Here is a 17,573-nt window from a genome sequence, read left to right as displayed (position 1 = left end):
GGGGGGGGATGTTATGGATTCTCATGATAAACATGGCCAAAGTTTCAAAAAACGAGTTGGACGTATGATGGAGCATTAATGTGCTAATACACTCCTTCAGGGAAAGATTAACATGAGATTGCTAGAAACTGTGTGTGTTATGTCCCCTTTAAAGCACAGCATGCTGTCGGCACGTACACATATCAATCAAAAAACACAAGCAAATATCTGAAACTAGTTAACCTCACTAATCAACTATCAACTAAACTACTAGTTTATCATCGTGACCCATTCTTAAGTTTTAAGCCAGTGTTATATATATAGTGCTGTGTGCTGTTTTATAGTTGTATATTCAAGCAGTGTTGCATATTTAGCACGGTGTAGCTTTATTTTTCAGGCCGTTGTATATTTAGCACAGTGTGCTGCGTCATATTGTGCTGAACTGCAGGGCCGGCTGGACTTTGATGTTTAATCTGAGAGAAGCAAGCGGTCCATTCACACAGGGCTCCAGTCCGAGCAGCACAGCAGGAGAGACACACACTGCACAAAACCAGAGAAAGAGAGAAAGAGAAACCCTGGAAGGCAGAGTATATCAGTCTCTGACAATAAAGGGATTAGACCAGGCTTGAGCCGATAGGAGTGTGTGGGTCTGTTTCTGTCAAACATAGCTGCACATGCTCTGCACAACTTCACTATTTGTCTGAGTTCCCCACTCTGTCTCGGTCTGTCTCTGGGTTAAAACGTGGTAAATATGGGACATTTGGTCCCCAGCATGACTTATGCAACACTCAGCATGTAAAAGTGAAACCAAGACTACTAGCCACAACACATACACAAGTTCACAAAAACACATGCATTCACTGATACACTAGAAAATATACAGTCAATTTTATATGTCATGCCGACATTAAAGATGTTAAAGAACTTAAATAATAATAATAAATAATAAATAATAATAAAATAAATAAACCTAAAATAAATTATAGAATTATAGTAATATTATTGACAGTAGAGAAAGAGCACGAAATAAGAAAAACTGGACTGGAAATTCAAACTGACATCAATCGAATGAGCACCACAGCTCAATGTGTCGGAGCATGCGTGTTAACCACATGATAGTCTTAAGAATAAATTGAGGGGTGGATAATGAATTTGGACCCTAGGTGAACGTTTCTGCTCCACCGAATCCGATCTGGACAGTCCGAAAAACGAGCAGTAACAAATCCATCTGTGCAATGAGACATCTGCCCACACAGCCTGACACGTCTCTCAAACTTATACACACGCACACACACGTACTGGCCTGGGCACACAGCAGACTTCAGAACAGCTGTGTGGACTCACACTCATCAACAGGAACATTCACAGCACTGATTAACATAACGAGCCAAGAGCAGGGACACACAGAAGTGTTTGATAGCTGATGCAGGGCTTTAAAGGAACGGATCGCGCAAAAACGAAAATTCTGCCTTTATTTACTCACCCTCTTGTCGTTCCAAACCCGTATGACTCTCTTACAACCCTCTATGCACACCTTGGCAATATAATCACCATTGGCTAGTCGATTTTTTAGTTTACTCGCCAGACTGATATACTATTTTACACACACATACACACATATCTTAAATAACTGAATGTACACTCTTAACTTCAGTCAATCAAGCATTATATTATGATATTATGATAATTAAGCACTATTTAATGATAGAACTAGTGATTAGAACTAAAACTTGGTAACCATGTATGAATGCATATTTGTCATTTTAACTGAACTTGAGACTGGTGGTGATGCTTAAGATATTGTTGATCATAGTACTATTATCTATGTCATAGATAATAGTACTTCATTATTATTAAAAGTAGGGATGCACCAAATGTTCGGCAACCGAAATTATTCAGCCGAAAATAGCAAAAAAAAGCTTGGCTTCGGCCAAGAATTTTCATTTCGTTGCATCCCTAATTAAAAGATAACACTACTACTACTACTACAATTATCTGCTGAATATTAATCACGTTGTCAGCGTTCGCTCGAACTGAGCGAGCTGTAATAGATGAGCGCCAGCCAATGAGATTACCGTTTGCGCATTAGCTCCGCCCACTAACGGGGAAACCGGCATACCTTCTGCTTGTTCTTAAAAGCTGTTATAAATAATTCTAAATAAACTCCATTATTTTAACAGGAAAGTACAATAAAGAATATCGTTTACATGTAGCGCGTCGATTCAGCGTGGTATGTGAGACTCTCGCTCTCTCTCTTTGCATGTGTGAGAAACAGCGCTCTCAGCAAAGCGACGTCGAGTCGTGCGCCTTCACACTAGAGTTTACGGTGCGTCAAACACAGGTGCGCTGCACATCAATTGAGCTGAATTAAATAGTACAGATCGCTTGACGGAGAGTGAAACTCTGAAGTGCTCATTCAGAGTGTTGGGCGAGTGAAAATGTATCTGTGTTAAACTTATAATTAGCCTCCAACTCACACACTGGCAAGTAAAATCTAAGAATTTATTAGCCAATGGCTAACGATAAACATAATTTAGTTGCCCAGAGTAAGATTTAGTCGCATATGCGAGTGATTTACTCGCAATGTAGAGAGGGTTGTCTCTACAAGGAGAATCTCATTAGCACATTAGCATATTCAGATTTGGCGTGGTGCAATTGGCTATGAGACACACAATGAGAACCAATGGAGTTTGACATTACTCGTGTCAAATCTGACACGTATGTGCCAAATTTGAATATATGCACAAATTCCCTTTGTCTCCCATGGAAAAAAGAAAGTCATGCTGGTTTTGAAATACACTGGGGCGAGTAAATAATGACAGAATGCATAAAGAAAAAGCCCTTTAAAGTCAATCCATGCATTCTTAAAAGCAGTTCTTAAATGTCCATGGTTGCATGAATAAAGACCTCTGCATCTGCAAAGCTACATTCGGCATTTCTTTTGAAAAATCAAGCTTAATAAATGCTTACTGCTAGAAAAAAAAGCCTCAATGGACAACATCTGCAGAGAAGTTCTTGTCTTGTTACTGCGTGTAGGGGTATGCGTGTCCGCAGAAGAGATGAAGATGCTCAACAGTCGTGAGCAATACTAAATTAAACTTCTCATTTATACCATAAAAGACAAGCAAGAGGTCTCAAACTTCCTGAAAGAATCCATTGCCCTTCACAAAGATGAAGAAGAGCAGAATAGGAATGAGAGACATAAAAATGAGGAGTAGATTACAAATATTAATCAATTGAAAGAAGAGCAAAGAAGAAGAATAAGAGATACGTTTTAAGTTTTCAGAGAGTTCTTTCAATAGCAATTTTTCTCTTAAACACAAAAACAAAGACTCACACTTGTCTTGGTTTTGTCTGCTTACCTAAACTTTTTTTTCATACAGAAAATATAGACATTATAATATAATATAATAACCCAGAATATTCTTTTAAAAATCATTATTAAACACAATAACCTTTTTAAAAGCATTGCAAACATCTTTACTGAATCTTTTAATAAAACTAAAGACATACTGTACAGTATCCTAGAGCAAAAAAAAAAAATATCTGAATATTTGCGGAGTGTGCCTTTAAACTACAAAGCACATGGTGTCTGGAGATACTTCACTGAACGATTACTTCTGTTTCTTCCGTCGGGTCCCTTGGCTTTGTCTCTCGCCCTTCTTCCGGGAGGATTTTAGGAGCGTTGAGAGATATGTGCGACTCAAACAGACACCGCACATGCAGCGCTAATGAGCTCCCTCTGGAAGCCCTCAAACACTGTCATACGTTATAATTGCGTTGGCAATACGTTAGGATGTGTGTTAGCAGTTTGTATATGGTGTCGGAGTGGACAGAGAGAAGAGAACAGGATAGAAATGGAGAGAGTTTAAAAAAGGTTGAATGAAGTTAATAAGGAAAATATTAAGGCTGTGTGTGTGTGAGTGTTTGAGAGAGAAAGATGAGCTGTCGCCAGGCCCCTCTAGTCTGAACTGTGAGGAGCAGGTGCAGGACAGCAGCACCAGTGTGTGTGTGTGTGTGTGTGTGTGTGTGTGTGTGTGTGTAAATGAGTGTGAACGTGTGTCAATGACCATGTATGTGTGTTAGAGATGAGACTGTCATATGGAGTTGCTTGGAGCGATGCAAAGCTATTGCCTTCTGGGTAATGAACACACACACAAGATGAACCGGTCAGGTCATAGAAACTTACTCCTGCTGTGTTAATGCACTTTGTGTTGGCTTACCAGCACGGCCTTTCGGCTCAGCTGAGAGACACAGTTTACACACTGATGCAATTTCAACGCGATTTTGTGTCTCAGCTTGTCCGTCTGAAACTTTCAGCAATATCTTAGTGCCATGAGGAGCCATTTAAATATTGTTTTAGTACAAATGCAAGGCATTTGAAATGTTATTTATAAAAATGTATTTAATACAATTGCAATGCAATGCAATGAAAACAAAAGCATAAAAATTCATTAAAAAATCATAAAAAATAAATCATAAAAATCACAAATTGCCCTAGATAGTTAGAATGTGGATATAAAATGTAATTATATTTAATCTGTATACATATCAATATATTATGGACATAATACATAAATTTATAATATATTAAAATATTGTATTCTAGGCCTATCTAGTATAGTAAAGTATAGCATATATATTCAAATGATTAATTCATATGAATTATTTAATAAATATAAATAGATATTAGTGTTTATTGAAGAAAAATGCCCTTATAAAATGTCTAAATAAATAAAAGGTAAAAAAAAAACTGACACTGGCTAATACATAGTGACCATTTTAATTGATTAATTAATATAATTTATTTGATAAATAAACACAAATGGGCAACAAACAGTTTTGTAGAAAAAAAAAAGCCCTCATAAAAGGTAAAAAAAAAAAAAAAAACCTACAAGATAAAAAAAAAAAAACTTAATTTCTGACACTGGACAATACCATTACTTTTACCAAACATGATTTTTTTCTAATAAAACAGCAATGCATTTAGTTTTTAAATGAGAATCATAAAAAAAGAATAGTTTTGTAGGAACCCTTATACCCCAGATAATCATATTTGTGTGAATGTGCATCTGTGTAAGGGAATAAAATGTCTCCAGCTCTAATTGGTGGCAAAAATACTAGCAACACAAGTTTTGCCACATAGTACCGCATTTCATTCCTCCACAGCTGTGCGGAGAAAATAAATATCCAGTTCAGAATAGAGAGCAAGAGAGGTGTAATGAGCAGGAGAGGGAGTTAACATGTAGAAAGTGAGGTAGCATAGCAGAGGAAGCGCAAAAGTGCTTGTCTGGGATTGTGACGGTGCTGCTAAAAATCAGCGGCTAATTCCGCCTGTATAACTGCTGGACATTTTTTTCCTCCCTCTTCCCTCTCTTTCCCACAGAGTGATAGTTGCCGTAGCAACCGTGGCAAATCTTCCTTTTCTCAAACAGATGTCCCATTTAGTTGGAAATTAGAATGTGTAAAAACCCAGGAGACTCAAATTATTTCCAAGCTCTCCGGGAGGAGGGAGATGGAGAAGAAAAGAGGAGCGCGGAAAAGAAAGGAGTGGTGAGCGAAGGAGAGAAAAAGAGGAAAAGGGAGGGAGAGGGTTACATATCCTCCTCCTCAGGAAGTGTGAAAGTGTGTTGATTAGCCATCGCTGTGGGGCAACTAATTCTGACGCCCGACCACACGCCACAGCCAGCACTGAAGAGGCAGCAGCCGGAAAAAGACACGAGAGAGGGAGGACAAGATGAATGCAGGATGGGTATGAACCATTGTATGGTCCATCTTTTGCTTAATATGGTGTATAATTTATTCTCTGGATCATTGTTTTTTTTCAATTTCTGGTCACAGATGCAGAACACGACTGATAAAGTGGGTGATGTTATGTAGAAGGACAGATAAACTGAATTATCTTGTCTGTTTTGCAGGTAAACAGATTCAGCATTTATGAGAATGTAAAGAAATTGCCCAGAGCTGCGCACACTCACATATGTGCGAAGACACAAGCGCAGTGTGAGCGAGGAGTTTCGCCTTGGAGACCAATTTACAGGTAACATCCAGCCGAGACATGAAGCCCCACAGTCAGTCGCTTTTAATAAAAAAAATCATGTTGCCAGCAGAATGACTGACATAGAAATCAGACTGAAAAGATTGGAGTGCTGGATGCTGGAGTATTTGTTCCACACCTTAAAGGCCCTTGATTTATGTCAACATTCCCCAATGCATTCAACTCTATGAAGTAAAGCATTAGGCTAGAGCATAACCCTTGGACCAATGCAGAAGAGATGGACCAATGCAAAGTTTATTTATTTATTTTTTGCAAAAAACAGTTTGTTGCTGATGTTTCAAAGTATAGTCAATGATTATGCATATAATTTGCAGTTATCAGGGTTAGAAATGTTAAAAGGTTTTGAGGAAAGAATGGCACAGTGCTAAAAATTGCGCTAGATATTTAAAATGTGGATCAAAAAATGTAATTATCTTTATCTGTGATCCATACATATCAATATATTATTGATATAACAAAATAAAGTTATAATATATTATATTGTTTTATTCTAGGCCTATATAGTTACAGGTTTTAACACCATTGTGAACATTTCAAATTTTTTTTTAATTCAAATGAATTAATTGATAAATATAAATGGACAAAAAAATAAAAAAAACTATACAATAGTGTTAATTTAAATTTTTTTAAAAATTGGACAACAATCTGACTGTTCTGCATAACAATAAAATTGTCTATTTTTTTAATAAGCAATAAATGGCGGTTTAAAAAAATAAAAAGAATAAATAAAAAAACAGGACTAAAGTGCCAATTTTAATGAATTAATTCAATTAAATTACTGATAACTGGACAACAAACTGGGTAAAAAATAGTAATATATGGAAGTTTAAAAAAACTTTTCTTACACTTACAGATACAATTACATTTGCATTTTTGTCATGAAAATAAAATAAGACTATTTGTCTGTTCTAAGCTGAAATAAATTTGACCTTTTCCTATTCTTATACGATACTATCTTGCTACCAAACAGCCTCATAAAAGCCTATAATGCTCATGCCTGGTAGTTGAAGTCCAAGACATGAATCATGTGAAAAAGCATTTAAAAAAACCCCAAGATCTTCCCAACCAGCTGGAAAGAGACAAGGTTGAATAACTTCTCTGTGTTTAGAGCGGCTAATTCAAGTGTGTGAGCGTGAGGGGTCTACATGACAGGACTAGGCCGCTCCGACACCCCCCTCTCCCTCAGGCATCTCAGATGTTAATTGAGGAGGTCCTCCCGTGGCCAGCTCTACATAGCCGAAGCAGTGAGCTCTTTTCCCCATGGGGAGACACGACTGATACTGTACTAATCTCTCCTCTTTTTTCAAATCACTCTCCACATCAGCCGCCACTTTAATTAATTCACACAGCCGCGCCGACAAGGTCAAGCAGTTAAATGCGCTGTTTTATATATATCCACCACCACACTGGCCTCTTCCTCTCCATCATTAGGCTCAGTTCCCCATCTACTCCTTTTTAATCGTTTGCTTCATCCAAATGAAGGGCCGTTCATTAGCGTCTCGTGCCATGTACCCTTCATCAGTGAAGAGGAGTCATCAAGCACAAGGGAGACAGGTACACCAGAACAGAAGAGAAGAGAAAATGCACATCCTCTCTGTCTTTCACTTTACTTTCTTTCTTTTTTTTTTGTTGTTTGTTTTGTTTTGATGAGCTTCTTTAATTGGGCACTACAGAGGAGAAGCAAATCCTCAATAATTAAAAAATCTAATTACGGAGTCTTTTGCATCTCTGGCATTAATTATTCCTCGTGGAGTCAATGGATAGCGAACATTTCTTCTATTTTCATTTCACTTTTACTGGGGAAAAAAAGTCTGCTTGCTTCTTTACGCTTTATGCCCTCCTCTTTTCGTTCTCTTCTCCTGCTCTCTGCATCTTTCTCAGGACAAACGTTTTAATAGTGGTCACTGATTTTAAACAACATAATTAAAAATGCTTAAATCCCACATACATACGCACATCTGGGGTGAGCAGTATGACTAAAATAACTTAATATCATGATGTCATCCTGAAATCTTGGCTATCTTTTATCAAAAAATTTTATAAAATTTTAAATTTAACTATAAACAGTTTACATACTACAAAATTCACATTATATTACAATATTTTTTATATAATCCAAATACTAAAAACTACTTTAAATACTTTGTAATCCATAAACGCTATAGCAAAATTTCTAACGACTGAAACATGTCTACAATAACATGCAAACCTACATACATATATGTTGGCAACCAGGTGTTCAAAAACATTGTCAGTGATCATCTGTCTTTGCTTATGGATGCCCTGCTGTGCTAGATAACAGCATAAGAAGCCCCTGCTGCCCCTCAGAGCAGGAGAACGAGACAGACATAAAGTGATTGACAAAAATGTTTTACACTTAACCTCCTTTGCTTTTAATGATCTAGTCTACAATTCAGAAAGACTGACAGCAAAGTAACGACCTAGCAGATAGCACCAGCTCTTCTCTTTTGCCTTTCCTGTACCACCCCTTTTCCACATAATTTTGTCATCGCTACACTTTCACTATTAATAAAATAAAATAAAAATAGCACATTAACATACACATAGTCAATACAGATAATATAGAATGTATTTTTTAATATAAATTAGAGCACAGGTTTGTGACATGGTTTAGATATCAGTTTGAACTCTAGAGAAGACATGACATTACTAAGGTCTTTTTTCTCAGGAGAAAAATAAGTACGTTTTACAATCACAATCTTAAAGCGAGCTCATTTACAGTTTTTTTTCCTGTGGGAATTCCTGCAGTATTACAAATTAATTTTACAATACAAATTACATTCCATTCCCTCCCTGTTCTAGCTTGTACTATTCTGGACGATGTTTGAAACTTTGTCTTGCTAGAACTTCTCATGTTATTGCCTCATTAAGATACCTTACCCTAACCCTAACACTTGGATAAAAGTGTCTGCTAAATGAATAAATGTAAATGTAATTTTTTTCAAATGAATATGCATCACAAAAAATGCATGCAACAATAAATGTTGTTCAAAATAGTACAGCATGCCACACTGCAGGACACTGCCTGACGTCATGTCAACTACCCAAATAATAGAGCAAAAAGTCCAAAATTGACACTTTTGTCTTTGCAAACTGTGCATATACAAAGGCAAACCATCACAATCTTATTTACCACCAAAAGTCTTTTGATTTCAATGCAACATCATTTTAATCTTCTGAGTTTAAATGCACTTTTCTCAGTTACCTTCTACCTGCTCTTTTACTGCTGGTGCATAAACATTTAGCTAGCAGCTTTCCACTGACGGTAACCCCCTGCAGGGCACACAGGATGTGTTTGTGTTCACCAAGCATCATCGTGACTTGTCACCGTGTCTGTGAGTAACTGTCCATATGAGCGCATATACTCAGGAGATGTGGGAAAGTTTAGGCTGTGTGTGCGTGTGAGTGTGTTTAGCTCAGAGCGATATGTGCTGTGGGTCCTACACATTGTTTGTGCTTCACGCTCTCTGAAAGAGACAGCCGTCCTTAATACTTCATCCACCCACACCGGCTCACACACACACACACAAATAGGCACAGACGCACCACGCGTCTCTGCATTTGCAGATCTGCGGATGACAAATGACTTGTAAACTTGCATTAGCGTCAGCAGAACAGAAAAACACGCCACATGTTTCCCCCATGCAGTTCTTTTCATTCCAGAATCACCGCATGACAAATAGTCAGGATTTAGGAAAGAATGTAGCGTGCCAAGATCTCATTTAGCCGTGTGCATGAAAGCATGCAGATTACGAGTAGGGATGGGTCCAACAACTGGCTAGTTGATTAGAGAGGACTACTAGTCTCAGACGTTCTCTTATTTATTCTTTTTCCATTTCTACTGTAGTAGAGGTATTTAATTTAGCATTTGATGTACACGGTACAACCCACATACATGCAGATGGATGTCATTGGCCATTGCATCAAGATTCATGCTGTTTTTTAACATCTTGCGCCATGAGCGCTGTGATAGTGTGTCATGTTTCAAGTTATTTATATTTTAAAAATGCATTTCAAAACCAACAAGTGGCTTTGTAAACTTGATGAGAAGACACGATCAAATGAAAAACACCTTTTTTAAAAAAAACTGCTTTGTAGTTTTTTTTATGCAAGTGTACGCAAGAGAGTCTTAGCAGTTTTTTGTTGATTGTTAAGCTTTTAAAACCCACTTTTAAAAGCTAAATAAAAAAATAAGTAAATAAATTAAATTAATTAATTAATTATAAATAAAATGACTACAACTAAAATGATGATGATAATAATAATAATATTATTTCCCTACCTCTATAATAAACTTTTCAAATTTTTTCCAATAAAATAAATAAATAAATAAATAAAATTACTATAACAATAACTGCTATTTAAAAATTATATTTATAACAATTATTAATTACTGTTACTTTATAATTATATTCAAATATATCTTTGTGACGACTTATTTTTTTTACATTTATTGTGATTTTATTTTTTTAAATTTTATATGAACAAATTACAATTACTAGAGGAAAATCCTAAAACACCTTTACTTTCAGTTATGAAAGAAAACATTATTTAGCCCCTTTATGAGCTGATTTTTTTTTCTTCATGGAGCAATATCTCAATGTGGTTTCATTGCATTTTACTATTCTTTTTTTGCTCCTACAATTTCAGAAAATACACCAACACACACTGTTGTGCAGGCCAAATTAATAATAATAAAAAAAATTTGATAACCACAATTTCCACTTTGCTAAATAAATCAGAGCAGGTACAAATGTTCATGATGCTTCTACTCAAGACCTCTGCATTGTGTTTCATTCAGTTGTGCTGAAGTTGTTCTTGAACACAAGAATGTGTCAAAAATGCCTAAACTGTGTTTGAACTGCTCTCAGTGACTCTATGAACACACTCAGAAAGAGTATGCAAAAATGTACTTGCACTGTTAGAAAAAAGTGCAAATACTGTACATTTAGGATACAAAAGATTATAACTGAGGCAGTACCTTCAAAAGGTAAACATTTGTATATTATATCCCGCTAAAGGATGTATCTTAATACCAATATGCACCCTTTAGTGGTAGATAAGGCACAAAAGGTGTACTGTCCCAGTGACTAGCTTTTGTACTCCTGAAGGTTAAAATTTTACACATTTTTTCTGACAATGGAGGTAAAGTGAAAGGCAAAAAAGAACTTGAGCCAGAAGATAAGAGAGATAAAGAGAAGTGAATTGATGTTGCCGTGGTCTCCACTAATCTTCTGAGTAGTTGGATGGACAACGTAAACTCAGCTCCAAAACCTACTGCCTTCTAACTTCTGACTACATAGGCAGCTGCCTTGAAGTGCCTTCTAAGGTGACGTCTTAAATGAAATGGAACCTCACAAGTGATTGATTTGGAATATTTATTAAATATTTTGGAATACTTTGGATTTCTTCCCCCAATTCATTCTGGGATTGTTTTCTCTGTGAAGGATATATGCGATGATGAGAATCTGACCAAAACAAGGTATCAAATAAGTTGCCTACCATTTGGAACAACGTTGACACTTAATGTATCTTAAAATACTGCCTCAATAGACAGCTTTGGGCAGAGCAGTTAGATGAAGCAGCCGAAAATATAGAGAAGAAATGATAAGGAGATTGACAAACTCTACTGAGCGATGCAGCCCTGCAAAGATCACAAGCAGCCATCGCCTGCAGCAACACAGGACTCGGCCCATAAATCCAGTGACTTAAAACCTCCATGGAGATGAGAGTTTTGCCACTCTGCCCCAGTGTGGCCGAACGTCTTCAGTGACAGGAGGACAGAAATGAATGTAGCACTTGATGGACTGACACAGAGGGAGGTGATGATAAAAGCTCACAGACGCACTTTCTGTCCATCTTCCCCTATGGTGGAATGCTATTACCAGATCTCAGTGGTTTTATTAGGTCCGCATGGTGTTAACACACATACACACAAGCATGCTGGCATGAGATGAGGATTTCTGTCAGGACATATCGGAGTGGATTAATACTAGATGGTTTTAATCTAGCTCACGAATTCATGACTGTTGTAAACACCATCAGCTTGACAAGCCACACACTCACACACACAAATAAATGCTTATTTATCAACTTTGATGTTGTAAGGGCTTACTGTGATATTTGCAGAAGCCGCCTGTCAGTGAACACACCTTAGATGGGCCACACACACACACACACACACACTTTACACCACTCACACATAGCTATAAAAATGAAAATATCATGCACTTCTATTGTTGGTTGTTCACTACCAAACCAAGCCCTAACCCCTAAAAGATTTTTTTTGCAATAAATAAAAATAAATACTATTTATTTAATAATAATTGTTTAGAAAATGTATTATAAAATAGCTATAAATATGATAATAATAATAATAATTTGAAACATTGCCCTACCTAAAAAAACAAACAAAAAACAAATACATACATAAAATAAATAAATACTATTAATTTATTTATTCAAAAAAATGCCCAAAGTATAAATAAATATATAATATTAATAAATATTACATATTTATAAATAATAATAATAATAATAGTAGCAGTAGTATTAAACAGTAATTATTGAAACTTATAAACTATAATAAAAATAATAAATTCTTAATTTTATTCTAATAATAATTATTATTCTTTATAATTATTATTGAAATATCTATTTCTGATTAATTATCTTTCACATTTATTGCTTTTAATATAAACATATTAAAAATATAATTACTAGAGACACCTTTTAGTTATAAAAGAAAACATAATTTAGCCTCTTTATGATTTTGTTTTTCGTTTTAGCGACACCTCCATGTGGTTTCATTGTGTTTTACTATTCTCGTAAGGACATTTTTGCTCCTACAAGTTTGGAAAATACACCCACACACGCTGTTGTGCAGGCCAAATTCATTTAAAAAACAATTACCTGGCATGCAGTTACAATACATCTGTGTTTATACATAGAACTCAGGGCCTAAAAGTCACACAAACACACTTACTTTTTCACACACACTGGCACAGAGGTAAATTGCATGACATGGAGGGTTGGCAAAAGAAGTGTTAACAAGAGAGATAGACAGAATGAGGGAAGAAGGAGCAAAAAATGAGGAAGACTTGAGGGGGAAGGGACAACACAACAACATATGGTGACAAACACAGTGACAGGAAGACTTGAGAAAGCGCGTTAGAGAGAGAGAGAGACACTCACCACGGTGAGCCGTAGATGCGGAAGCCCCTGACGGTAACGTCAGAGTCCTGCAGGTAGATGCAGTTGGTGAGCAGGGACTGAACGTTCTCATAGTTCTCCGGCTTGAGTTTGGAGGCCGAAGGAAAGTAGTAGAAATCCTGCTTTATCAGGTCCGCCATAAACTCCTGATCGAAAGTCAGCTCGTGATTCCCGGCTATAACGATTTTTATCTCGTAAGGCAGAGTGCCTGAGGAAAGAGAAAACAGCCATCATGATGAAGTGCATTCATTAAATGAGTATCATTTATTTTTTTATTCATCATTAATTCATGCAATGTTGCCATGTTAAGTAAATGCAGGTCTCCCACACTTTTTACTAGCAAATTTCTGTAACTTTCCAAGTCATTTGTGGTTACAAGATAAGGACTTTTATGAATCATTTTATAGCCAATGCACTCAAAAAAGCTATTTCTATCTGATCTGACCTAAGAATAACTAGAAAAATCAATATTCGCTATAGCAATCACCATGACTATATGGACTTTATTACTCCTTGTATGGTTCAAACAAGCAAAAGTGTTAAACAGAGCTTAGAGACTCTACTATTTTATTGGTAGCTGAAATCATAATTGAATTAACCAAAATATTTAATAAATGAACACATAAGGGGAAGGGGGATGTGTAGCGCTGTGAATGGCAGGCGGACGAATACTGTGGAAATCTGCGCTGCTTTCTGCAGGCACAGATGCCGAGTGGGCCTGCCAATAAGGTGGGCTACACCACTCTCCTTGAGGTATTAAATTGGTTGATATTGGCATTTTTGTGTTTTTCAACTTGCAATAAATCAGAAAATGATGCAGGACTCTTAAAAGTACTTGTTTTCGGCTTTTCTCTGGAACAATGGAAATTAATGTGGCACTTCATAATTCTGACATCAATAAATGCACAAATATTATTACTCCCCATTCCATTTCTGTCTCCATTTTTCACGGTTCTATAAAATTTTCACCGCACCGGGGAGCGAACCTGTCCACGCCTGACAAACACAAAGACAGTATGTCCCCACAAATCTCCTCTCTCCAAATCACTCTCCCCGCAGCCCTGCAGATCCGAGGCGAAATTACGCCAAACATCTGGAAATGTTCCCTTTATTTGAAAAGTGTCATAAAAGAGATGAGACACGTCAGAAAGTGTAAGGTTTGAGGTGTGACGGAGAGTTCAGTCAGCCTGTGTTTTGACAAATACGCAGCCAAGCGCGTCCCTGAAAAGCGGCAATTAAATTGTGGGCGGGAAGGATGTGGGGGGGTGCTGGTTTTGAGGACCTACAAAAAAAAAAAATACAAATGACAGAGCGCACACACACACAGTCCCTCACACATGCTTATGTTCAAAACGTGTGACTTAACAGCAATTTGCCTGACACTTAACACATGCACAATACTCCATGGCACCTCTAAAAATCTGCGGCCATAAGCACAATTTTACCATCGCTGAGAGCTGATCGTAAAAGTAAGACATGGGCAAAATTTGAGAGTTTTATGTGTGTGTGGCAGATGCTTCACAAGGATCAGCACAGGAGTTTTGGAGATTTAAAGCCTCCTTCCAGAGGCAAAGCTCTGATATCTTTTATGGTTGCTCAACACTTTTGTAATACACGTAATAAAGAACTACCTTCCAGCTCAATCGTTTGCTTTACCATGATATGATTTGATTTCCAAGCAGATTTAAGAGAGTTCATATCTTCTAATGCATGTCAAATCCATAATTCAACATCAATTTCTCAGACAGCTGTCAATACACCCTCTATATTGCACAGCTCTATGGAATACTCCATTCTGATTTTGTTGTACCAGACAACAGATTTCCTACATGCTGTCTAAGTTTCACATTTCTTGTAATCACTATGCAATTGGTTTCTGCTCGTATAACAGATATTCATTATGTAAATATCTATGTAAAAAGTGGAACAATCTAGTTAGCTGTTCATTATCACAAAATAAATCCCTTCAGAGTCACACCAGATCCCTCTGCTTCACTTCAGGGTCCCGATCACCCTGTCAGGGTTTATTTAACTGTAGAAAAAACCAATGTAACTTTGCTATACATTGTCATTTACCTCAATGGTTCTCAGCTGGTTTTGGTTTAAAACCCAGTCTTTGTATTCAAAATGATTTAGCATGCAAAACTAAAATGTTTTTAAAAATTAAATAAAATAAAAAATACAGTAGTGGCAAAATACCATAGTGCTCAATTAGATGCACAGCCTGTCAACAAATAGATACAGGGATAGGATTTTGAAAGTCGATAAGCCTGTTTATTTAACTATCCTAATTATGCACCATTATATGTTTAGTTGCTTTGTAATGTTTTAATTTAGCATTTTTTCCCTGCCATCCACAACCCTGTTTTTTGAGATCACGACTCACCAGCTCTCCTTCTGCTATCTATATTCTCACCACATAAAGTCATTTGTTAACGTGCGTCCTCGCATCCAAAAAAAGATAAGTATTCCATATTGTGTTTATGTTGTGCAACATCGGTTTTTCACATACATGTGTAGGCACTGCAAAAGTGTGAAAATCTCCCGGTGCATATGTTCATCGGCGTGTACTCATTGCCTTTCTTTTCTCTCCTTCTTGCGTTCCCTTTCTCTCTCATATAGATTGCACAAACGGCCAGACTCCTTCAAAGGCAGAATTACAGAGAGAATCACCATTTTACAATGGAGTCATTCTCTTAGAAACACAAAGCAAAAAAAAAAGTCTTTGGAAGCAATAAAAAAAAAAAAAAAAAGTCTTTGGAAGCAATCAATCACACAAATACAAAACGCCAGCAAGAGGGAGGACGGAAAAGACGAGCCCAAAGCTTTTGTGATAAGAAGGAGCGGGAAACGGGAAAGAAAAAAGCACGCCGATTTCAGCTCAAAACGCCTAATCCGGACACACGGAAGAGTGTGTGCTGCTTGTTGCTATTAGTTTCTATCTTCTTGGGCCCTTTCTCTTTGATTTCAAAAGCACTTTCAAGGCAGCAATAGCTTAAATTTCACTGTGAATCTGACAGACAGCTTCTGTTCTTTTCACTTCAAAAAGAGCGCAATTAAAGCGGATGAATGCAGGCCCGTGCGTGTTCACACAGACACATACATGCAGCGAGAATAGAATGTTCAACAACTCAGACACACACACACACACAAGCACTTGTCATACAAAACGTCTCACTCTTAAACATGTCTTGTGAGCTGCAACATTGACATATTTGTGGGCATGTGTGGTGTGGACCATTAGAATCAGGGTTTTAGAGGTGCATAAGCTCAGAGGAAGTGTCCAGGTTTGAGTGCTATTGTCATTTCTGTTCTGGTGGGTGGTCTTTGGACTTTGATGGAGCAAATCCTCCAACCTCCAAAATTCAGAGCTCATTCAAGAGGATTACGGCGCTGTCTCGCGCTGTGTGTGTGTGATGCTGCAGACGTTTCTGTGAGACGTTTGCCACCTACGTGATGTGCACTTTCTTGTAAGTTGGCTGACTGAGAAAATATCAGCCAACGACATAACTGTAGATTTAACACGTATGCCACAAATTAAATGTATTCATGGCATATTGTGAAATATAAATGGACAATCACAGACATTGAGAGTACATGATATTAAAAGATTTTGTCATGTTTAGGCAAAAGACAAAAAAAAAAACATTTCAGTTTCAGTTTAAAACTGTCATGCTGCATTTACAGTGTATTTACTGTAGATAAATAATTGATGTCACTACAATACATCAAAAAGAAAATATGAAAATACCTGCCTCTCTTTTCTCTGTTTCACAGCGTTCAGCATTTAATATTCATATTTTTTTCTTAATTTTTTAACTGAAACTTCCGATACATACATCAAGTGTTGTTGATGGTGCTGACTGTTAAAATGTTTTGTTTATTTTGTTCATCATAATACAGTGTTTGTTTTTGTTTTTTTTAAAGAACAAATTAAGAACTTCCCCTTTGTATTTAGAAAATTTGGGGTACAAATGGCCTATTCGAGCCTATTAAAGAAGCCATATTATGCATATTTTTTTAATAGAACTCTGTTTTTCCAGAGGCCCATTTAAAACTTTTTTGCCCCCAAATGAATTTTTTCATGACCATTTCAACCCACTTTCGGACCCTTTTTAACCATTAACAGGCTGTTTTTTTCTCATGCTTTTAAGACGTCTATATAAACGCCCTTTACAACACACATGTAAAATGGCCAGCAATGCTTTGCTGTGTGAGCTGTGGGTTGTTGGTCTAGTCTAAAATAGTTTGCAGCATCCCATACTTCAATAACAGCTACTTTGCAAAGTATGGATTACATTGT

The 17,573-nt window shown here is 36.8% G+C and overlaps 1 protein-coding gene across 1 annotated transcript in view; it reads right to left on the bottom strand.

Annotated features, from left to right (window-relative positions):
• The window catches only part of LOC107743682 (metallophosphoesterase domain-containing protein 1), a 35,840-nt gene that overhangs the window by 10,778 nt on the left and 7,489 nt on the right, over window positions 1-17,573 (bottom strand). The window contains exon 4 of the mRNA XM_016557055.1: window positions 13,253-13,478. Coding sequence (XP_016412541.1) covers window positions 13,253-13,478 — 226 coding nt within the window. The remainder of the gene's footprint in view (window positions 1-13,252; window positions 13,479-17,573) is intronic.

This window comes from Sinocyclocheilus rhinocerous, unplaced genomic scaffold (assembly GCF_001515625.1).
Source record: "Sinocyclocheilus rhinocerous isolate Xijiao unplaced genomic scaffold, SAMN03320098_v1.1 scaffold551, whole genome shotgun sequence".
NCBI lineage: Eukaryota > Metazoa > Chordata > Actinopteri > Cypriniformes > Cyprinidae > Sinocyclocheilus > Sinocyclocheilus rhinocerous.
The sequence above is the reverse complement of the archived record's forward strand: the minus strand, read 5'-3'. Positions and strand labels throughout refer to the sequence as shown.